Source organism: Peromyscus maniculatus, chromosome 1 (assembly GCF_049852395.1).
Source record: "Peromyscus maniculatus bairdii isolate BWxNUB_F1_BW_parent chromosome 1, HU_Pman_BW_mat_3.1, whole genome shotgun sequence".
Classification (NCBI taxonomy): domain Eukaryota; kingdom Metazoa; phylum Chordata; class Mammalia; order Rodentia; family Cricetidae; genus Peromyscus; species Peromyscus maniculatus.
The window spans coordinates 129,669,895-129,694,380 of NC_134852.1; the positions used below are offsets into that span (position 1 = coordinate 129,669,895).

At 44.9% G+C, this 24,486-nt stretch overlaps 1 protein-coding gene across 3 annotated transcripts in view; it reads right to left on the reverse strand.

Annotated features, from left to right (window-relative positions):
* The window catches only part of Pdilt (protein disulfide isomerase like, testis expressed), a 37,182-nt gene extending 14,275 nt beyond the window's left edge, over nucleotides 1-22,907 (reverse strand). Inside the window, exons 1-5 of one of the 3 annotated variants that reach the window (XM_006985700.3) lie at nucleotides 22,640-22,907; nucleotides 13,658-13,857; nucleotides 9,260-9,466; nucleotides 2,700-2,833; nucleotides 986-1,123 (exon numbers count right to left, since the gene is read on the reverse strand). In XM_006985700.3, the coding sequence (XP_006985762.1) occupies nucleotides 986-1,123; nucleotides 2,700-2,833; nucleotides 9,260-9,466; nucleotides 13,658-13,850 (672 nt within the window). In that variant the 5' untranslated portion in view covers nucleotides 13,851-13,857; nucleotides 22,640-22,907. Of the gene's footprint in view, nucleotides 1-985; nucleotides 1,124-2,699; nucleotides 2,834-9,259; nucleotides 9,467-13,657; nucleotides 13,924-22,602 lie in introns of all 3 variants that reach the window. The other 2 variants (XM_042282557.2, XM_076551134.1) reach the window with 2 other exon arrangements.
* Between the last annotated feature and the right edge of the window lie 1,579 nt (nucleotides 22,908-24,486).

Sequence of the window (24,486 nt, forward strand, 5' to 3'; positions counted from 1 at the left end):
CAGTTCAGTGAGAGACTCTCACCTCAAGACAATAGAGGAGGACACCAATAATCCTGCTCTAGCTTCCACATGTGCACAGATACACACCACATGCATGTACCATACATACATACACCACACACACCTTCTTACACAAAGCATTAAAGGACTTTCTGAGAGGAGGAAGAACATGACCATCAGATTTCAATTTTGGAAAGAATATTCTTCTGCAGACCAGTTTGAAGACTGTTCTAATGGGCTATTGGAGGTGGTGGTCAGTTTATCCAGGATGGTCACAGTAGAGACGTGGAGAAGTGGTAGACCCTGGGAACATCTTGCACATGCATATTTGGATTGGTTATGATGGAGGGGTGGAGAAATGGGAGATATTAGAAGGAAACCTAGCGTTTCTGGCTTCCTCCACTAAATGAGGGGATGGTGGCACTCTTCACTATGACTCGCCAAGTCTTTTTTTTTTTTTTTTTTTTTTTTTTGGTTTCTCTGTGTAACAGCTCTGACTGGAACTGGTTCTGAAGACCAGGGTGGCCTTGAACTCACAGAGATCTGCCTACCTCTGCCTCCCAAGTGCTGGGATTAAAGGCATGAGCCACCATGCCTGGTGACTCTCCAAGTCTTAAAAGAACTTGGAGAGGAGATTATGACTTTGACATGAACCATGATGAACTATTTGGTTCTACAAACCAAAATCTGGAGTTAAGTGAAGTCTAGATGGAGATGCTAATTGTTGACAGAGATGGATAGGAAAACATGAACCAGAAAAAAGAAGTTAGTAGGATTGAGTCTTGATGAATGACAGATACTGGCAGAGGCAGAGAAGCAGGAAAGGTGGTGGGGTGGGGGGTGGGGGTCCAGGAAACAGATTTCTCACAAGTCAACTAGTCCAGGAACACTTAGTTCACAGGCAGTGGAGACAGAGCGTGTCCCCAAATGCCACCACATAGTGTGAAGTGAAAGGCCCTCATGATCATATAGGATGAAGACCTACCTTTTTGAACACCAGGACGCTGTCAAGGATCACTTGGAAACCCCCAAAGGCATTTTTTATTTCTATCATTCCAAACGTAAGCTCTGGGAAGTCCTTGACGAAGTTATAAAACAAATCTGCCACTTCTTCCTCTAAATCCTGTTTGGGAAAGCATGTTCTGTAATTCTCTGGAGGAGGTAACAGTGCCCGGCTTGAGGGGAAGGTGGAGACAATAGTCTATCTGTCCCTTTGCTTTTCTAAGTTCTGGGTTTTTGCTGGGTGGCCGAAGTCCCCTTTTATGGATGTTTCCCACCTAGAATGTTCCTCTAGCTATGACTGAACCCCACACAGGCAAATCCTCAGAGATCAATGGAGAGAACCACATATTTTTACTTTTTCCTATTATTAAAATAAAGGTTGTTCTAACCTGTGAATTAAGAATATTTCTAAAATTAATTCCTGCATCACTTTCAGAAGAAGCCATTGACATGACTGCAGGTAACACCAAATGTGAACTGGTGTTGAGATGCAGCTGCTCTTTTGGCCTTTAAGACTCAACATTCAGCATGAAAGAATATGTGGGTCAATAATACTCTTGAGGAAGCAGAAAGGAAAGAGCCATGCACTCTCCTCATGTGTAAATATGATAGCAAAGACTGACATCTATTGAGAGATGAAGCATTGTGGACCTAAAGTAAGTCAGTTAAGGCACATGAAAAACTCATTTTCTACAAGCAAATACACTTAGTAACATTTATAACTATAAAGAATAAAATCAATAGAAAGTGATCATAAGACATTTCATAAGCACATTTAAATTATTTATGAGCTATCCCAAGTATCTCCCTGCACTTGATCTAGATGAGGATTGATTGACCCTCCAATGGTGCATGCTACAGGGTTGATAGTCTAATTTATATGGAGACTTGAAAAGAGTTTATGAATAGAAACTGGCTTAACCTAAGCAGACTAACAAACACCTGTTGGAATCATAGTTAAAATATGTGGGAGTCTGAGGGAGTCCAGCTCCTACCTGTTCCCACCTATTGAAGGGTTCTTGGGTGGAGGAGAGAGGAATGAGGAAATATTAGGTGAAAATATAGACCTAGACAACAAGGAGAAAGACAGAAACACAGTATAGCTTCAGAAGGGCCCTGGGTCAATATCCAGCCGCCCAGAGCTTTATTCAAAAGGGCCTTTTATAATATGCCAAGGGGAGAGGCAAAAGACCTCCCCCTTGCAAGATCAAAGCACACCTTAAAGCCAAGTGTAGACCCCTCCAAACACCTGGTAATCACGCCCATAACCAAATCATTGCATTATGCAACCCTGCTGGGTAAAGCAAGCTCAGATTTTCTGACCCTGAGTAAGGTCTCACTAGAAGTCTCTATGAGCCATCACAAAAATAGTCCTTAAACCAGAAAACAAAGACATCCTCTTATTCTTATGTTCTAAATAGATCCCTCAAAGATCAGTTACAGCATTCAGACCAAATAATATGGATGCCAATCTCTTATTCTCTCCATTTTTTTCCCATCTTCTAACCAATCTCTAACATTTCAGCTTCCATGTGTTCTTTCTTCACTTGAAACCAGGAGCTCCCACAGGACACCAGCTCAGTGGATAGGAAAATCGAGCAAGGACCCTATACAAGCCAGAAACCCTCCTTCCCCCAAACCCTCCACACACAGTGCTCACCATGTGAAAATTACCTCTCACCCCTTAATCCCAGTACCTGGAAGAAGCCAACGATGACCAAGGGCCTGGATTTCACAAAATTTGTCACTTCCTCCGTGTTGTTGAACAAAGGTGCTTTGTGGAGAATTTGTCTTCTCAACCAAACAACCAAAGCTGTAGATTCAACCACATCTGAAGAGAGACAGTTAAAGGAATCCCATCAGAACTTTCCTGAATTCAATGAACAGAAATTTCTTGTCTTGAATTCCACCCTTTGCAGGCTAAAGGCAGTATCTCCATTTTCTTTTTCTTCCAAACTACAAGACATGACTGTATTAACAGCAGCTAAATGTCACTGACCTTTCACTACACCTAAGACCCTGTACTGAGTATTGTGCTTGCATTAAACATTCACAGCAACTCTAAGGAATGGGGGTTCTCAGTCTTCCCATTTTGCAGATGAGGAAAGCAAGGTTCAGCTTGCCTACAGCTGGTTTACCAGACCACCTGAGAAACCAACCTGAGAGTCCCAACCTTCTCTAAGATGATAGGAAAATAATTGGTTTTCTTAAAATATAAGTCAAAAGGTCACGTATTTCTGTAACTTCAGAGAACATCTCATTTCTGTATCTATGATTCTAATGCTCTCACTGAGACCCAAATATCCCCGAAGGTTCCAGAATCCCAACTTCTATTACACAACTACTACTTGGGAGTACCCAAGTTCAGAAGTCCTGGCCTCTAAAATGAGGACATCTATTCCCAATCTGGAAAGACATGTTGGCATACACATCTGTGTACAGTTAGATGTACCTTTCCCAGGAACATCAGTTTCATAAGACAGAAAATGAGGTAAGCTCCTGTTTATGTCAATATCTGGTGTAGGGTGGGAGAGAAATTTTTAAATAATTCTTTAAATAAAGCAAAACTTTAAAAATAGGTTTGGGGTGCAGCCTGACCTTTAGTTATAACTCATTAATTCCTTTTAACTTTTCATTTACTGGACATATATATATTGACTTCCCCTCATAGTATTAAGGTGTCAGACTTAGTCTTAAGGATATCATTGTGAGCAGAAAATAAAACACATCACCACTACTTTGAAAGCCCCTTAGTGTGTTAGGGAAGACAATAATCAACTAATTGCACAAATAAGTGTATCGTCACACCCAAAGGAAGTATTTAAAGAAAAGTTATATGAGCTTGTAGCAAAAAAAAGACCTGACCTAGAAGCCAAGGTCAAGAAGGATTTCCCTGGAAAAATGATATAGAAGCTGAAATCTGAAAGATGCCCAGGAAGAAAGCAGGAGATAGCAAGATGAGAAAAAGCCTGTGCCAAGGCCCTGAAGCAGGACAGACTGCCTCACAGGGACTGACCAGTCCACCTGGAATTGCAGAGGCAACTGCAAAAGGCTGTCAGTATCATAGTTTATGTTTTTTGTTTTCGTTACTATTCTGCTGCTGTGACAAAAGCGCCCTGGCAAAAGCATTGTAAGAGGGAAAGCGCTTCTTTGGGCTCAGAGTTCAAGGCCCAGTCTACCATAGCAGGGAAGTCAAAGTGGCAGGCAGGAGCTGGACACAAGTCACATGGCATCAAAGTGAAAAACTGAACAGTACATGCCAGTGCTAGGCCTGCCTTCGCCATTTCTTACACTCTAGTACCCAGTGAGAGAAGGCTTCTGCTGGTCGTTAACATGGATCTTGCCACATCAATTAACCCAGTAGAGATAGTCCTCTTCAGGTCTTTCTAGAGACCCACCTGCCAGGTGATGCTAGACTGCTCGAGATGGCAGCATTAACCATCACAGCTCCTAAGACAGTGGTTCTCAACCTTCCTAATGCTGTGACCCTTCAGTACAGTTTCGCTTCCTATGGTGAACCCACCCATAAAATTTTTTTGTTCCTACTTCGTAACTGTAATTTTGCTAATGTTATGAATCATAACGTAAATATCTGATATGCAGGATATCTAATAGGCAACCCCTGTGAAAGGGTCGTTCAACTCCAAAGGGTCCCGACCCACAGGTTGAAAACCACTCTCCTGAGTGCATTAGACCTGTGTGGTAAAAACAGGTAGAAGTAAATGACTGTGTACACTTGATGACTTTTCACAAAATAAACATGTGCGCGTAACTGCTACCCAGATGAAGAAATGGGGTGTGGTCCTGGCCATCCCTTCAGAGTCTTAGTATGTAGAAGAAGATAATCACACAAATACATCTGAATGCTGAGTGTGCCACTGAAGCCTCCCACCCCACATCTAGGGGTAACGGTGTTCTTAACCTCTAACAGCACGCACTGCTCACCTGTTCCTAACTTCCCACAGCTGGATTCCTAGAGTATGTTTACCTGGAGCACAGTGACTGACTTCCATCAGTCTGATGAGCCACGAGCAACATTTCTGGGCACAGAAGATGTCCTGCTCGGCTTTAGTAGATACGATTAAGATTGGAGTGAGGGGTGATGCTGCTTGCCTATAACCCTAACACTCAGGACTGACACAGGAAGAGCCAGAGAACCAGGCCAGCCTGGACGACACAGTGACCCCATCTCAAACACGACAAAGCAAAGCACAAAAAAAGAAATAATCAAGAAAGCCTCCAAATGAGCTTCACCTTCAGATCATCAGAACCATGGCTGCAGCCTCGATTTTCCCCTGCACCAGCCATTTCCCGTTCATCTCCTCCATGCCCCTAGTCACTCCCTGTCTTACTGCTCCTCCCCTGTCCTGTCATTGTCTTAGGACTTCATCTGTTTTTCTGTAAGTCTATCACTTTCTGAAACTGTTGGTACGGTTTAGAGTAAACGTGTTCACTGTGAGCTGCCAGGCACATACTTGGTGCTCAAGACATCACTGGAGGACGAGGGAATAAAGGGAGTGGACCACCCGAAAAGCCACCTTGAGAGAAGTTGCCCCCAGACCTCCTCATCCAGGGTACATGGCCTCTGCTTGCCCCTCCAGAGCCTGTGGAGCTCAGGTAGTTCTGAGCTTGACTGACATCTTATCCCCAAGTGCCTGCAGCTTGGGCACTGCCCTTGCCAGACATTGTGCCTCCCCTGGTTCTTGACTCTGTGCCAGAGGACACAGTGACAACTCAGGTGTGAATGCTGTGTCAATGATTGACTTGGCCAGAGCTTGGCTGCATATTCCAAGCACAAGCTGTGAATGCATCACTAATAGAGGGCCCAGAGGCCATTTGAGTCTCCTTCCTCCAGGGAGGTAGACAAGGCCAAGGCTCCCACCATCAGTCCCTGGATATTAGAGGACAGGACTGGGCTTTGACCCAGCAAGGACTATGTCCTGCCTGTGTCCTGAGTGGGGCTCCATAATTAGTCACGTTGCAGGTGGCATGCAGAGAAGTATCTCCGCTTGGAACTCCAAAGGGCCCTGTCAAGTAGGCCTTTATTCATTCTATCTAGAATGAGCAATTGTGAGCTGAGGTCACAGCTTTGCTCAAGTACTCAGAGCCAGAGTGCTTCCTAATTCTGGAGACTTGAGTCCCAGGCTCCATCCTGGCAGCCCATTGCCTCTTTCTGTGCTTGGGAAGTAACATTGAAGAAGAAGGAGAAGCATAAGCTCACAAGTACAAGTGTGTGTTGTCTTCCTGAGTGTGCCTTCCTGTGGTGAGCTCTTGTAATTGCATCTTGTTCAAACTAAACAACTATTAAGAACGTAATTGTCCCAAGCACTGGACTAGGCTTAAGCAATTAATAGTGAATAAACACGTCTATTTATTTAATATACAGCACAATGTAGAGCAGAGCTCAACAAACTGTAGTCTACGGACCAAATCTTTCCAACTGTTCGATTTTATAAGTAAAACTTTATTGGAATCCATCCATGACTGTTCACATTCTACATAGCAGAGTGGGTAGCTATGACATGATTTTTTTTTAACTCATAAGGCTAAAATTCCTATTACACAGCTCTTTCCAGAAAAATCTTCCCTGATTCTACTGCTTACTAGCTGGAGCATTTTTTTTAAGTTCAGTATTTCAGTTTATTTATTTATGGGCGTGGGTGTGCAGGCACCATGGAACATGTCTGAAACAGAGGACAGCTTGCTGGAGTCCAACGTGTGGGTTCCAGAGATAAAACTCAGGTTACCAAGCTTGGCCACAAGCACCTTTACCTGCTGAGCCCTTTGCCAGCCCCAGCGAGGGTGCTGTGTAGAAGTTGCTCCACTCTCCGTGCTCCATCTGTAAAGGTAATTGCCATGCCAGGCTGCTGTGGAGCAGAAGCAGTACCTGGAAGCCAGTGCCAGCTGCGGGGATCCGTCAGGGCCTGGGCCTTGCCAACACTGCTTTATTTTCTCAGCAGCCGGGGCCGTGGAGTTTTCACATGCCCCATTTTCGGATGAAGAAACTGAGGCTGGACAAGAGGGATTGAGCGCTCCTGAGGCAGGGGGTGAGGATGTAGATGCAGAGACGGGAACCCCAAAAGCAAAGGATAGAGCAGCCTCTGCTCTTGTGGTGCTCGTAAAAAACACTAAATAGCAGAAGGCATTCTGTGAGGCAATGTCTGGATCGTGATGCACAGATACCCTAGGAACACAGCTGAGGAGCAGGCTGCATGCCCTACGCACTCAGGGCAGACTCCCTGGGAGGGGAGATGGGAAGCCTCCTACATGGCAGAGGAGGTCTCGGCCACTCGTGGCCACCACCAAGACTCAGAAACCCTTGAGTATCTTCTCTACCAACATCACACAGGGTGTAGAAGCTCCACACAATCATCCTGCTGTCTCTTGATAGAATCAGATCTCAGTTGTCCTTCAACAGGGAAGGGTAAGCCAGCACCTGAGCAGTGCCAGAAGCAGATATGGACTCGCACAAAGTAACCCAGGCCGGCTTCTCCGCAGTCCTTCCTGAAGGCAACACATCATCCAGGGCCCCTTGCTTGGGTTAGATGGATCTCTATAGTTGAGGATCATTCCTCAGAATTCCTAGCCATCAGATCCCCATCTCTCCCTTGCCAGGTCTCCTCACTGGTTTGCACATGCTACCCTCCACTTGGACTGTGGGGCACTGAAGCCCTTGCCTGCGCTGTCCTCTAAGTTTTCTCGCTGAAGCGCTTTCGCAGCCAGCCTCTCCCGCGCCCTCTTGTGAGCATCTTGTTAACTGCAAGGTACTTTTTCATTTCTTGCTCCTGGAGTCTCTTCCTAACACTGGCTCCTGACGCAATATTCCATCAGGTTTGTTCGAAGCTAAAACCCCTTCCTGCTCTCCATCTCCCGGGGTGGACTGGATCCTTAGTTTGACTCATTTAGTTCTTGGGCTTTTCTTGTGCTCACTGCTTAGAAGAAAGCTTCAGAAATGCCAGAGCCTGTAAAAGGCAGTGCCTGTTTTCTTATTTTGCCATCCAACACATATACCACGGCACCAGTCTATTGGCTTGGTAGAGGATGGGCTAGGTTCTTTTGTTACATTTATTGATGAATTAACTATCAAGGGTGTGTGCCACAGCTTGCCTGTGGAGGGCAGAGAACAACACTCAGGCGTCAGTTGTCCCCTTCCACTATGTGGGTCATAGGGGTTGAACCCAGGTTCTGTCTTGGAGGCAAGTGCCTTCACGCACCCAGCCACCTCAGCACCCCACTGCTGAGTCCCTTTGGGCTTCCCCAATTTTGTGACATCCAGCAGTGAGTCAGCAAATCCACCTGTCCATACCCATATCCATCTGTTCCATAGCTGTTTGCACTGAAAACTTAGGATCAGCCATGTCTCACACCGAGCTATGCAATTCTCCAGACAGCTTCAATATCAGGGAAAGCTGTCAGTGAGTGGGCGCATGAATAGCTGTGTCAGCAAATGAACCAATGAAAGGTGGTGTGAGTGAAGGCACTGGAGAGACACCCACTTTAACCTTTTGTTCTTTCTCTTGCTTGTCTCTGTGTATGTGCATGGGTGTTCTGTAGGCACCATCTTTTTCTTTTCTCAAATAGGGCCTCTCACTGCTCTAGAACTTACCAAATATGTTAGCCTGGGTGGCTTGCTAGCCCCAGTCATCCGCCCATTTCCACTTCCCCAGCTCTGGGATTGTGAGAAGGCACCACCAACCTAGCATTTTCCACAGGAGTTCTGGGGAATCGAACCAGGTCCTCTGCAAGCACTTTACTGCCCAAGCTCTGTCCTCTTGCAGTCTCCCCTTTGGCCCAGTAGTGCTTTTCTGTCAAGATCCTCTACAGTAGAAGACTGGAGTTAGAGAACCTCCGGTCTGGTCGTCTAAAACCCATGTCCCTCCCTAGCTGAGAAGTCGTGGTAGAAGCAGGCGAACATTCGTGCCAGGTCCCATTTTTTTCCTTCTAGACACGGGCCTGAGCTATATTTTTCAGCCCTCATGCATTTGTGTGGGGTCATGGATCAGAATTCCAGCCAGCAGATGGCAAATAGGAGTGATTTTGCTAGTCTGCAGCCACGCACACAACCTGCGGTGAGCTCCTACCTCTGGATATCGAGGAAAGAGCGGGTGGCTCCAGAGCTAAGCAAGCCGGAGCCACCATGGAAAAGAGTCTGGATGACTAAGAGGCCATGTGGATCGGCGCCTCCCCCATCCAGCCTTGAACTGCCAAGCAGGCTTTCCATGAGCATGAAATGAACCTGAACCCCAGTCACCATTACCTTTGCAACTGATGGGGTCAGACCTGTTGCCCTCATAAAACAGCTTCAGCTCCGGGGCCTGCTTGATGCCAAACTCCCGCTTAAGCTCCGTCTGCACAGTGATGTCCACTTTGCCAAAGCCCAAGCCGTTCTTGCCCCTGCCGACGATCTCTGAAGCTTTGCCCAGCTCCTCAGCCAGCTTCCTGGACTGCTTCGAGGATGGATTGTCTGAAAGAACCAGTATGAAGATAGACTACCCAGTCCCTCTCCCATGTGCCCCTCTGGTCTTTGTTTGCCCTGGGAACTCCTGGCTCTTCCTGTGTTCACAGCTAAGGAGTGGGTTTCAGAAATGTGACAGGAGATGAGACAAATGAGTCATAAAATGGAACAATTTGGGAGATGACCAGAATCAAACGAAATTAATTAGCAGTCAGTTACATGGTGTTTAGTATTTTCTGAGGGCTTTACAGGTACTAAGTCTATTGTCCCTTTCAATAATTTTATGATGTAGATATTATTATTTTATCTCAGTTTTATAGATGGGGGAACTGAGGCACAACAGAACCACATACTTACCCGAGGCCCTGATAACAGAATGTACTCAAGGCTGCAGAACTCCTGGTTTTGTTTTTTTTAACTCTCACTAGGCATGTAAAAACACTTAGATTAATGTCTTCCACATAAAAAGGACATAGTACATTTTAATTGCTATTGTTATTTATTAATGGTGTAAATTTTTCTTTGGTTGGAAATTAAGGGCAAGTGATGTGGCTCATTTGCGCCATCTGGTGGAATATTTTGGAACTAAGCAGTCATTGCACCCCCTCCTGCTGGGACTGGGAACTCTCTCAGACAAAGGTGGGTGAGGTGTGAGGAGCAGGTGGGTAGGTTACACTGTATGCTCACTCGCCTCTCTGACCCAGCCACCTTGGGAAGGGGTAGCTAAAGAGACCCCGGTACTCTGTTAAAGTGTCTGATATTCTGGAATCCTTGGTTGTTCACATAGCTGGGTAGTGAGGTGAGGTAGGGGCTCCTTACTGAAAACAGCCTCGGAGCCCAGACTTTGGCCATGGGGAGGGGCTATTCTAGCTGGAGTGGGAGGAGCTGAAATAGCAAACCTCCTGATGACATTGCCATGTTTCAGGTCCTTGCTGCCACATGTCCGAGACTGGTATGCTGTCAGGGCCAGGGGAAATGGATTCTCTGTTAAGCCAGAATGTTTTATCCTTTCCAAACCCCTTGTCCATCTGGAGCACTTGGAGGGAGTGCAGGTCACCTCCCGGCTGTGGGCAAGGCCACATCTGACAGATATGCTTCATAAAGCTCAGCCAGGGAAGCTGGGCCTGAGGAGAGCTGGTGCTGGCTCAGTTGCCTGTCACTGGCTCAGCAGCAGAACCTGAGTGTGAGTGATCATTCTCATTAAAGTCCCCACACGTGGGTGGGAAGCCAAGACTTTCTGCCTCCCTCACAGATCGATGCTTCTCCCGTCTGTTTCATCACCATCAGCACCTTCAGTACACCTCTCCATCACCAGGAGCAAGCTCTGGCCTCTTTGCTAGTCACTCTGCTCTGTGGCTTCTCCCAGCTTCCCTGAGGACCTGGCCATGCTGGGCTCATGGTTGCTGAGTTTATGAATGCATATGCTCAGACAAGAGAAGCATTGGAATGGTTGTCAGTGGTGGAGCATTTAGAGATTCCATACACATCCCAAGAGTTCTGGGGAGTCTGAAATAAAGGTAAGGGAGACCGTGTTGCCACAGCCAAAGACGTCTCACATTTCTGTCGCATCCCACCCCCTCTTTTCTCCATAGCAGTTTTAGCCACAAGACACACCACATAATTCACTTCTGGATCTGCTTAGCATTTGTCTCTCCTCTCCTGCCTATGAGTTCCAGGAAGGCCATGTAGTTTACCACTCATTCCTCAGTACTGAGAATACATCTGGGGCATACCAAGCACTCCATAAATACTTATGAATAAGTAAGTACATCTTCTGAAGATCAGTGCAGTGGTGTAGGATGGGTTGAGCAGCAGTTTGAGTGGAAGACTGGGTTTTTAAATTCAGACCAACTGTGTGACTCTAGGCAAATTATCTAACCTTTTTGAGACTTGTTTCATGAGTGAGACAGGAACCATGGTACTGAGTTCAATATTTGCAATGCAGGTGTTTGATAAATGCCCATTAAAATCAACCATGGCTAAAAACATGACAGCTGTCATCAACAGTTCATCACCACAGTCATCATCCCCATCAGCATCTCTATCACAACCACCATCATCATCTATTATCACTATTTCCATAATTATCATCATGGTCTTTATCACCATTACCATCATCTCCATGATCATCATCTTTGTCTTCATCGGCATTACTATCTCTATAATTATCTCTAATCTGTATCAATTATGATTTTGCTGCTATAACTAAAAGCACTCTGACCAAAAGCAACTTGGGAGAAAAACTACTTGCCTTATACTTCTGGGTCATAATCCATCATTGAGGGGAGTCAGAGCAGGAACTGAAACAGGAACCAAATCATAAACCATGGAGAAATGCTGCTTACAAGCTTGCCAAGCACCACCTGTCCAAGGAATGGTGATACATTCCACAGTAGTTTGAGCCCTCCTGTATCAATTTATAGTTAATACAGTATCTTAGAGCCAGGCCCACAGGCCAACATGACCTAAGCAATTTCTCAACTGAGGCTTCTCGTTTTAGATGACTCTAGGCTAAGTCAAGTTGGCAATCAAAGCTAACCTGGACAATTATCACCATTGCCATTATTATATCTATCATCATCACCATCTCTATTATTATCTCCATCATCACCAGTTATCATCATTATCCCAATCCTAATGACCATCTTCACCATGGTCACTATCTATATCTACTGTAATCCCAAGACAGATTCTTGCCACCTTTGCTTTAGGGACAAGTGGCAAATGGCCCTAATGACAGCTACTAATCTTTTCTTGGTCACTTTCTACCAAAAATAGCCTTTCCTTCTCTCTTTGACTCATTCAAGTTAATTGTCACAGTGAAAATGAGGATCCAAAGAAAATATCATTCATTCATTCATTCATTCATTCATTCACTTGACATGTGTGGAGACCTACTATGTTCCAACAGTGTCAGATCCAGGGATCAAGACTTGGTAAGGTTTGTGCCCCGACCCCATGGAGCATGCAAGTTTAGAAATGCTTTTCATATGATGTGACAAATGCACCTAGAAGGAAGCCTAAGAAGACGGGAAAAGATTCCTACCCAGTCTAAATGGGGGGAAAGCTTCCTCACAAGAAACTTAAACTCACAGCCCAAGTGCAAACGTGAAGGAGGGATGCTACAGAGCAAAGTGCATGAGGGAAACCTAGAGACGTGAGCCAGAATAGTCCATTCTGATGAGTAGAGCTGCATTCTAGGAACCAGTCTCTCGGAACGCTTTGCAGAGAACACATTGGAAAGAGCATGGAATCCATGGAGGAGCCTACCTCAGGTCTCAGGTGCGGGATTGTGAGAATGGAACAGAGGCAGTGACAGAGGGTGTGGAGAGAGCTGGGGACCACAGAGTTTGAGATGAAGAACCCATAGGATATGGAGGTACATTCTTTATGAGGCTGCATCAAATTTGGGGATGACTTGAGGTTTCTGACTTTGGCATTGGGTGCTTGATGGTGTCGTCAGTGCACACAGGATGTCAGAAGAAACAGATGGCCAGAACCAATCCCCAAAACTGAAGTTTGTTTTAGATGCAGGCAGCATTTGAGACCTGAGAAAGAAAGGTCTCGCCGAGCATTGAACCTTGAGTTCTGGAGTCATCAGAAGGATGAGAGACCCATCAAAAGGAGTTGAGAGTCACTGAGATGGCCCCTGAAAACTCTCCCGTACAAAAAACAAAAAACCCTTTACCTTTTAGGAAAACATTTATAATCCTTCCCCAAGACGATTTTCCCAGAGGCCACTTTAGAAGGCCTACCAGATTTCAAAAATTAATTTTGAATTCAATTGTGTATTGACAAAATCAATGATGGAAACGTAATGAGTTTCATTTAGAGTCTCTTTTCGATGACAAAAATCTCTGCTGGTGTGAGGGGGAGTATTCAAATACTTTGTATTGTTCCTATTAGTTGCTATCAGAATAATTAAAAATGTAAAAGCAGGAGCTAAGCGTGAGAGCTAAGGTGAAAGAGGGAGCGGGAGCAGGAGCGGGAGCGGGAGAGATGAACTTGGCCTTCCACTGAGATAAAAACAGCTATGAGTGAACAGAACTTTGCATTCTTATGGGAACAGGCCTTTCCCCAGCTGTGAGTGCCGACAGTATTTTTGTGTTTTGCTATGCGTTTGATAGTATATAGAACACCTGCGGTGCCCAAAATCAATGAGACTAGCATCACCCTTCATTGCCAGAGCCGGATACTCACGGAAAATCACCATTAGGAAACGGGTCTCATTCAGTGTCTGAGTCAGGCCTTCAGGAGTCAGCACCATTAAGTTATGATCCTCCAGGATGTGCACAGGCCGGGAAATGTTGATGCTGGTGTCTATCCCTGGTGAGCCAAGGACCTCAGAGAGGCAAACAGCCACCATCAGCAGTAGTGTCCAGAGCAGTTCCATGGCTGGCCTGCAGGGGGTAGTGGAGGACACAGAGCCCTTCTTAAACCTTCTGTACCTGCACCCTGCCTTCTGCCTGTGGGGAAAGGGGAAGGAGTGGGGCTCACGGCACTCTGCAATGCACACAGCTTGGTAGCAGTCCTACAGCAAAAGACAGGTTGTCTGGCCAGCCTCAGCCCCTGGGCACTGACTGCGTAAGGGAAGTTAGAACAGCTCCCACTCACCAAGGACTGGAATCAAAGAGGCCGTTGCAGCCCACTGTTTTCCCAGCCACTTGGTGAGAACTTGGCAGAGATGAGTCCCACTCCAGAACCCCAAAGCGAGCCTCTGACTGGTCCCCTCCCACAGCCCCCTTGACAGATACTGATGCTGCTTCTTGCTCTTCCAACTCTGCCCAGCCCACTGCCTTTAATATACACTGTATTTGGCCTTTGAAATGTTCTCAAGAGTACAGACTGGACTACATAGTGAGTTCCAGGCCAGCCTATGCTACATGGTATGATACTGTCTCAAACAAACAGCAACAACACAAATTTGTCAAGTAAAAAATAAAGATCTATCCTATGATCCCTCTGAGGAGAAAACTGTTCATTGGTAATGAATCCCCACTAATGTTGAAAATACCTGTTGCATATTTTTAAACAAACACAATAAGATTATACATATTGTTGAGTGTTCAATGCTCTTTTCTTTTTATTAATTTTTTCATTTATTTTATATGCCAACCACAGCTCTGTTTCCTCCCCCCACCTCCCATCTACCCCCCATCCACTCCTCCTCTGTCTCCCTTCAGAAAGGGTCAGGCCTCCCATGGGAGTCAACAAAGCATGGCATATCAAGTTGAAGCAGAACAAAGCTCCTCTCCCTGCATCAAGTCTGGGTGAGGCTTCCCATCATGAGGAATTGGTTCCAAAAAGCCAACTCAAGTGCCAGGGACAAGTCCTAATCCCACTGCTAGGGGCCCCACAAACAGACCAAGCTACATAACTATTACCCACATGGAGAGGGCCTAGGTCAGTCCCATGCAGGTTCCCTAGCTGTCCATCTAGAGTCTGTGAGCTCCCATGAGCTCAAGTCAGCTGTCTCTGTGGGTTTCCCTGTCATGACCTTGAACCCCCTGGCTCATACAATTTCTCTTTCCTCTCCTCAACAGGACTTCTGGAGCTCCACTCAATAATTGGCTGTGGATCTCTGCATCTGCTTCCATCAGTTACTGGATGAAGGCTCACTGATGACAGTTAGGGTAGTCACGAATCTGATTACAGGAAAAGGCCGGTTCAGGCACCCTCTCCACTGTTGCTAGGAGTCTTAGCTGGGGTTATCCCCATGGATTCCTGGGAGTTTCTGTGGTACCAGGTTTCTTCCTAATCCCTACATGCAGCCCCCATCAAGACATCTCTTTCATTACGTCTCCCCCTCTATCCCATTCCCAACCCACCCAACTTGATCCCTCATGTTCCCATCCTCCCTCACCCCCACCCACCCCCAGTTTACCCAGGAGATCTCTTCTATTTCCCCTTCCCAGGGAAATCCATGCATACCTCTTTAGGCCCTTCTTGTTACCTAGCCTCTCTGGAGCAGTGGATGGTAGCCTGGCTGTTCTTTATTTTACAGATCCGCTCATGAATGAGTACATACAATGTTTGTCTTTCTGGGTCTGGATTACCTCACTCAGGATGATTTTTTTTCAGGTTCTATTTATTTGCCTGCAAATTTCATGATGTCGTTTTTTTTTTTTTTTTTTACCACTGAGTAATACTCCATTGTGTAAATGTACCAATTTTCTTTATCCATTCTTTGGTTAAGGGGCATCTAGGTTATTTCCAGGTTCTGACTGTTATGAATAAATGCTGCTATGAACATAGTTGAACAAGTGTTCTTGTGGTATGTTTGAGCATCCTTTGGACATGTGCCCAAGATTCGTATGGCTGGGTCTTGAGGTAGATTGATTCCCAATTTTCTGAGAAACCACCATATCAATTATTGATTTCCAAAGTGACTGTACAAGTTTGCACCCTAGTGGAGGAGTGTTCCCCTTACTCCATATCCTCTCCAACATAGGCTGTCATTAGCTTTTTTTTTTAATCTTAGCTGCTCTGATAGGTGTGAGATGGGTATCTCAGAGTCATTTTGATTTGCATTTCTCTGATAGCTAAGGATGCTGAACAACTCTTTACGTGTATCTTGGCCATTTGAGATTTTTTTTTTTTGTTGAGAATTCTCTGTCTAGATCTGTAGCATATTTTTTAATTGGGTTATTTGGTATTTTGATGTCTAGTTTCTTTATATATTTTGGAGATCAGCCTTTATTCAGATGTGGGGTTGGTGTAGATCTTTGCCCATTCTGTAGGCTGTCGTTTTGTCTTATTGACAGTGTCCTTTGCTTTACGGAAGCTTTTCAGTTTCAGGAGGTCCCATTTATTAGTTGTTGATCTCAGTGTTATATTCAGGAAGTTGTCTCCTGTGCCAATGAATTCAAGGCTACTTCCTACTCTCTCTTCTATCAGGTTCAGTGTAACTGGACTTATGTTGAGGTCTTTAATACACTTGGATCTGAGTTTTGTTCACAGCAATAGATATGGATCTATTTGCATTCTTCTACATGCCAACATCCAGTTATGCCAGAACCATTTGTTGAAGATGCTTTCTTCTTTCCATTGTATAATTTTGGCTTCTTTGACAAAAATTGGGTGTTCATAGATGTGTGGATTTAAGTCAGGGTCTTTGATTCAATTCCATTGATCATTCTGTCTGTTTTTATGCCAATAAGAGGCTGTTTTTATTACTATAGCTCTATAGCAGAGTTGAAGTCAGGGATGGTGATACCTCCTGAAGTTCCTTTATTAAACAGGATTGTTTTAGTTATCCAGGATTTTTTGTTTTTTCCTATGATATTGAGTCAGTACTCAACTCTTTTGAGGTCTATGAAGAATTCTGTTGGAATTTTGACTGATATTGCATTGAATCTGTAGATTGCTTTTGGTAAGATTGAGATTTTTACTATGCTAATCCTACTAATCCATGTCAATGCTCTTTTCTTAACCCTGGATCCTCTGGAAAATTTAAATGACATGACTGATACCCCACTCCAGCCAAACTCAGATTAATTCAGAATTACTCAGGATGGGACTGGTCTTAGTTATAGTTATTGCTATGATAAAACACCATGACCAAAAGCAAGCTGGGAAGGAAAGGGTTTATTTGACTTACACTTCCATATCACTGTTCATCATCAAAGGAAGTCAGAACAGAAACTCAAATAGGGCATGAGCCTAGAGGCAGGAGCTGATACAGAGGTCATGGAGCGGTTCTGCTTACTGACTTGCTTCCCATGTCTTTCTCAATCTTTCTTATGGAATCCAGGACCACCAAACCAGGGTGGCCCCACCCACAATGGGCTGGAGCCTCCCCTATCAGTCACTAGTTAAGAAAATGCCCTACAGGCCTGACTATAGCCCAATCTTATTGAGGTATTTTCTCAGTTAAGACTCCTTCTCTTCATTAACTCTAGCTTGTTTCAAGTTGTCATAAAACTAGACAGCCCAGGACCCAAATGTTTATGTACTTCAAAGGTTCCCAGATGGCTCTTAACTTGTTCTTGTTTTAGCTCTTTACTTGGGAAATTTTGAACACATACAAAATAGGGAAAATGGCACTATGTGCCCTCAAGACACTCATTCCTAAGGTTCATAGCACCACAAATTATTCCATTTATAGTCTTATAAACTCTCTGCTGAGTTACTGTGAAGCTCATCTCTCAGGCATTCAATATATCACCTATAAATATTTCAATGTGAATTTATAAGTGATAAGGAATTTTTAAAGTACGATTATGATGTTTAATGAAATAATAACATCTTGTTTCATCAACTATCTAGGCAGTATACAAATTTTCTGGATAATCTCATGAATTTTTGTATGTGTATTGTGTGTGTGTAGTATTGTACACATATGTGTGAATGTGTGGGTGGGTGCAAGCTATCATTTGTATGTGAAGGTCAGAGACACAACCTCAGGTGTCATTCCTCACTTTCTACCTTGCTTAAGGCAGGTACTCTATCTGCTTCCAAAGCCCCAGGTCTACATCATGGAGAACAGACCCTACTAGCTGGTAAGACAAGCTCACTATCTTAGCCAGTGTCCTATTGCTGTGAAGAGACACCATGAACATGTCAACTCTTATAAAGGAAACATTTAATTGGAACAGGCTTACAGGTTCAGAGGTTTAAGTCCATTATCATCATAGTAGGGAGCAAGATGTAGACAAACATGGTGTTGGAGAAGTAGCTGAGAATTCTACATCTTGATCCAAAGGCAGCAGGAAGAGAAAGCCTCTGTGCCTGGCTTGAACTTCTGAAATCTCAAATACCCCCCTCCCCCAGTGACACACTTCCTCCAGCAAGACCACACCTCCTAATCCTTTCAAATAGTTCCACTCCTTGATGACTAAGCATTCAAATACATGAGTCTATGGGAGCCATTCTTATTCGGCCATCACATTCCACTCCCTGGCCCCCATAGGGTTGTAGCTATCATAATTTAAAAGTACTTTCAGTCCAGCTTCAAAAGTCTCCATGGTTGATAACAGTTTCAAAACTATTTAAAAGTCCAAAGTTCAAAGTCTCTTCTGAGACTCATGGCAATCTCTTAACTGTAACCCCCTGTAAAATCAAAATCAAAAAAAGCAAATCACTCACTTCCAACATAAAATGGCACAAAATGTACAATACCATTCCAAAAGGGTGGAAAAGGAGTACAGTGAGGAAATACTGGACCAAAATAAAACCAAAAACCAGCTGGGCAAATTCCCAACTCTGCATCTCCATGTCTGATATCAAAGAGCTCTTCAGATCTCCAGCTCCTTTCAGCTTTGTTGATTGCAACACATGTCTCTCTCTTGGGCTGGTTCCACTCACTGTTAGTAGCTCTTCATGGAAGGTATTGAACAGCTCTGGCATCTCCAACATCTTGGGGTATCTAACACAATCCAGGCTTCACCTTCACAGCTTCACACAATGGCCTCTCTGAGTCTCCATGCAGGGACACCCCTGACATGTGCCTGGCTTCAGTGGCTTTCCTTAGTCTCAGAGGAAGGTTCCATAATGCCTTTCTTCTATTCTCTAAAGCCAGAACCACATGGCTGAGACTATCAAGTTCTGATGCTTGATGGGGCTAGAACTTGGCCCCCTCATTCAAACATTTTCATCAATTTTCTGAATCCAGTGGTTTCTTTCACTGCTTATGCTTTTCTGTAATTCTTTTTCATAAGTTGGAAGCTTAGCTGCATGGGGTCTTGCCCTGAAGTCACCACCCCCTTTGTTTCATTTCTTAATCTGTTTATCTCCTAGAACACAGGACTTAGCTGAATTACCCTACCTGATGTTCCTTTTTTCCTCAAACTGTACATTTTGTATTTTTTCTTTCTCAGCTTGCTCCTTTTCACTATAGATCTGCAAAAGACTGACCAGTAATAACCAAGTGATAAAGTCAATACTAAGCTGTCTTAAAAATCTCCTCTGCCAGTGCCATTAATCCAAAACTCTTTAATTTAGCCTCAGGCAGATTTTATGGACAAGGGCAGAAAGCAGCTGCATTCTTTTCCAAAATATCACAAGAACAGTCTCTAGGCCACTTACTAATATTCTTCTCCTCTGAAACTTCTTGAGTTGGTCCCTCATGCTCCATATCACCCTCAGAAACACTGTCTTCCATGTTCCTTCTAGGATGGCCCATTAAGCCCCAATTAATGCATTCAATTGCTTTCCTAATTCAAAGTCCCAACAAGCAGCATGGTTAGGCCTGCTACAGCAATACCTCAGTCCCTGGTACCAACTTTTATTTTAGTTGGGACTTTTATTACTGTGAAGAGACACTATGACCACTGTAACTTTTATAAAGGAAAGCATTTAATTGGGACTTGCTTACAGTTTTAGAAGTTTAGTCTATTATCATCATGGAAGGGAGCTTGGCAGCACATAGGCAGACATGGTGCTGGAGAAGTTGAGAGTTCTATATCTCAATCCACAGCCAGCAGGAAGAGAGAGGGCCACTAGGTCTGGCTTGGGCTTTTGAAATTTTTGAAAGCCCACCCCGAGTGACACACTTCCTCCATCAAGGCCACGCCTACTCATCCTTTCAAATAGTGCCACTCTCTGGTGACCAAGCATTCAAATCTATGAGCCTATGTGGGTCATTCTTATTCAAACCATCATCAGCCTTCACCATGTCAACCTTGCTGTCTCACTCATTCATTCCCTGTCTTACTTAGGGCTTCTGTAGCTGTTGAGAGACACCATGACCATGCCAACTATTATAAAGGAAAATGTTTAATTGGGGCTGGTTTACAGTTCAGAGATTTAGTCCATTGTCATCATGGTGGGAAGTGTGGTGGCACTGAGGCAGACATGCGCTGGAAAGGTAGCTGAGGGGTCTACATCTGGACCCATAGGCAGTAGGAAGAAGGAGTAACAATGAACCTGGCTTGAACATTTGAAGCCCAAAATCCATGCCCAGTGATACACTTCCCACAACAAGGCCACACCTACTTTAACAAAGCCATACCTCCTATTAGTGCCACTCCCTATGAGCCTATGGGGACCATTTTTATTCAGACTACCACATTCATTCATTCGTTTGTGTTAGAATTCCTAGCCACTCCCCTAGCTACATGACCATGCATGCGCTGTCCAGTAGCCAGGCAAGATGCTTAGTCATCCTAGGGCCTTACGTCCTACACAATCCATGTGCTGCGTGATCACATAATCTGCATGAAGCATGGTCACGTAATCTACGTGCATGCATGGCATAGCTACATAAGCACATATGCACATATGGGGAGGAACCTATAAAAGCGGGTTCCACCTGCTCCTTCCCTCTCTTCCTGCACCATCATTCCATAGGCCTATGCACACCCCTTCTATTCCCTTCCCTTAATAAGCTCTTATAGTGGGTTTTGTTGTGCCTCTTGGCTTCTCTCGTATGATAAACAGGGCCGCTTAATAAATAGCATTGTGCTTAATAAATAACAATTTGTTCACTCACTAAGTATTTTTGAGGTCATGATGCATGCTGCCTTCCCTTCTAAGCACAGAAGCCACAGAAGTGAACAGAACAGACTAGAGTCTTTGTGTTCTGCTGGGAAATAAGCAGATAAGACAGCGAGGAGGAGGCTGAGAAGGGCTGAGGGACAAAAGCCAGTAGGAAAGGTTGAAAAGTGACGGAGGAAGGGGACAGTTCAGCATTTAAAGCAGGGTGATGGTAGAAATCTTTGTTCAGGGAACACGGGGCTGAAGCAAACAAATAAATGCACTGTTTACACTCTCTAGGAGTGGAGACGAAGTAGTCCCTCTTCCAAGCCATCACTTCCACCCCCTTGCTCTCTCTATTGAGAGTCCCCTGAAACCCAAGCTTCCTCTACATCGTCCCTGCACCCTTGCTGGCACTGTGCCCCCAGTTATCCTCTGCCTGTGCCTTGCCCATTCATTTACCTGGGTGTGGACCTCATTCGTTCTGTACCTGCCTGTTTCTGTGGCTGGCATCCTTTGTGGGCCCTGCTGGAGCCCTCTCACCTGCTCAGTCCTAAAAATTCCAAGCGCAGATTCAATGTCAGTCCCCACTTCAGGGGAAAGTGACTGGAATGGAAACCTCCTGGATAAGAAGAGCTGACACTAAAGGGGGTGTTCCCAAGCAGCCTTTTGTGGGATTTTGTCCATCAGGATTCCACCAAGACCCCCAGATTCCAACCGCCATGGGCTCTTATCCGGATGGTCTTCTATTTTTTGTAGTCCTCAATCCCCGACACACATACAGCAGTCAAAGACCTCCATTTTTAGTAGGAACTAGACCAAGTGGCTTCTCTTTATGGAAAGGTTCCTGTGATCTGCCAGTATGAATTATCCAAAGCGTGTGTAATTCTGTTGGGTCCAGTGCTTCTAGACCTTGTCCTTAATGCCCTGTGACCTTGGTCCCTTCCCCACCCCACTCTAGGACTTTGCCTCTGCCTACAACTTGTCTGTCTCACCTCTTGAGAGTCTTAGGATCCTTTGGATTCCTACATAGAAGCCCCCTGCTGAGAGTACTCACCCATGGGCACCAGGAGCCACCCAGCTCACATACCAGCTATCAGGTGAGGAGGCTTCCAAGGCCACTTGGTCTCATTCACCTCCACCTGTATCACTTTGCCCTCCTAGTCACCAGTGTTTGTTTCATATTTCAGTTTACTTTTGTTTGCTTGGGTACTGCCTGTTTCATTTTTTGAACTTTCTTTTTAAAGACATGGTCACACTAAGTAGCTGAGGCTGGTCTGGAACTTACTTCGTAGCCCAGACTGGTTAGATATTCCTGATCTTCCCACCTTCTCAACTTCCCAAGTGCTGAGATTTGAGATAATACACCACTGCATCTGGATCTTTAAAGTTGTTAAATATAAATGAATAGAATTGTTAGTAGTTGTTTCCCCACCTCCTAGAACCATGCCTGGACCTGTTTTGATGCTCAGTGACAGGTGAGTGATTGGATGGCCTCATTTAATCCCCACAACAAAGTCCATGGCCTATTTGAGTGAGTTTTCAATTACCACTACACAGTACAGTTTCCTGGAGGAGTTTCTGACAAGTACTAATGCTTGAGTCCATACCCAGCAGGTTCTGACTTAATAGGTCTGTGGTAGGGCTATGCTGAGCCTATAAAGCCATTGCACTGAACCTAATGCGTAGCCATCTTAAATATAAGATTCGCTCGACAAAAGGAAAGTCACCTGTCAATCAAAGTGGTCTTGTTCCGCAAGTTCATACCTGCAAGGAGCTGGATTACTCTCTGGCTGTTGGGCTGTAGGGCCACGTTGAGCTGGGGCACTCAGCTCTGTGGCACTTCAGAGGGGGTATGGGAGTCTGAAGAGCAGGCCTTATGTTTCCCCTTGTGATGAGAGCAGGACCTGTCTACTAATGGGTGTTCCCGAGGAATCCAGGGGCAGAAATGAAGTTCCTACTTGAGCACATGGAGGCCACAGCTGCCTCTGAAGCAGTGTTCTGAGTTCTGGGGTTCTAGAGGGCCAGGCTGGGGGGCTGGAGGAGAATGGGCCATTGTTGTGTAAGAGGGGCCTGGCATAGCATCCCTGCTGAAAGAATGTACCCATGGTCACCGGGGACAAGAGTTTCTTTGGGGCCAAAAGCCCAACTGGCTGTAGAGTATAGAGTGCCTATGAATTGGAGTTTGAGTGCCTGCACCATCCTAAGCAATGTGACCTTAAACATGTTGTTTACTCTTTCTGAGGCTTGGTTTCTTCTACCGTTCAATGATATGGAATTCACTGGATATGGGAAGGGTTAAACAAGCTGATAGGTGCAAAATGAGCAGCTGAGTGTACTGAAGGCAGTAAGCACCCTCTTCCATCTCCGCCGCTACCCGCCTCTCAGTCCTCCCCCTCTGTTCTCCTCCCCTCCCCTCCCCTTCTAAAGTGCTGGGGATCAAACCTAGGGCTTTTCATATACTTAGCAAGTACTCTACCTCTTATTTTACCACTGAGCCACACCCCAGGCCTTCTTAGTGCCTTTCCTTGACTGTCCTCCAGACACATCAACCTCCTCCTTCTTCCTCAAATATGATACCCACGGTCCTACCTCAGGGCCTTTGCACTTGCGTTCTCCTCCTAAATTACATGCATTTCCTTTGCCTAGCATATGCTAGACACCCAGAAAATATCTGTTAAATAAAAGCTATTTGTATTATTAGTATGACATGGTTATGGCCAGAGTTTTCGGCCTTAGATGCCCTAGCTCTTATCAAATACTGACAGAGATAGAGATACTAAAATTATCTCACCTGAAGACAGCTCACTTGTCATATACCTGAGCATGAAGATCATATCTCTAGAAATTGTTGCAAATTCAAACATTTATTGCCTAGGGCCAGTAAAGATTCTGTGGCCAAGTTAGATCAGGAAAAAAAGAAGCTACCCTTGTAGAAGTGGGCCAGGTTGACTTGACCAACAAATGAGACATGGGAGGATGGCACCATTAATGCTAGATACCCTGTGTGAGGTCCAGCATTTTCTCTAGGAGAACCCCTCGTCCCCTTCTAGTGTTAAGGAAGATGCTCTGAGGTCCCCCTGTGCTGCTGGGGTTGGGGGACTTCACCAGATTAGATGTTATTCTAGAAACAAAAGCAAAACACACCTTTTCATACCTATAGTGTCAGAAATCAATTTGTACCTATTCCTCATGGAAAGCCCCAGGACAGTATCTGGCAGTGAAAAAATATTGAATGAATCTTGCTTTTACCACTTATAAACTCATCGAATAATCATGAACTCCCCCAAATGTCCTGAGTGCAGTTGTCTATGGGAGTGCAGAGGATCCCAAACCCACATCTGCACGAGTTCATGTGTGAAGGAGATAAACACAGAGAATTAACTAAAAATATATGGTGTTAGAAAAGTGGTCTGCCCTAGAAAGGAAAAGCTAGCAAGAAATGGTGGTCAAAGGAGGTGTGGGGAAGGATGGCTGAAGGAGACAGTTCTAGTCTGAGGGAGAGTCTTGTGGCATTCCAAGTAAGACCTTGACAAGCAAGGTTTTTTTTTTTTTTTTTAAAAAAAAAAAGTAATTCTCAACCTGTGGGTCGTGACCCCCTTGAGGTCTCATAT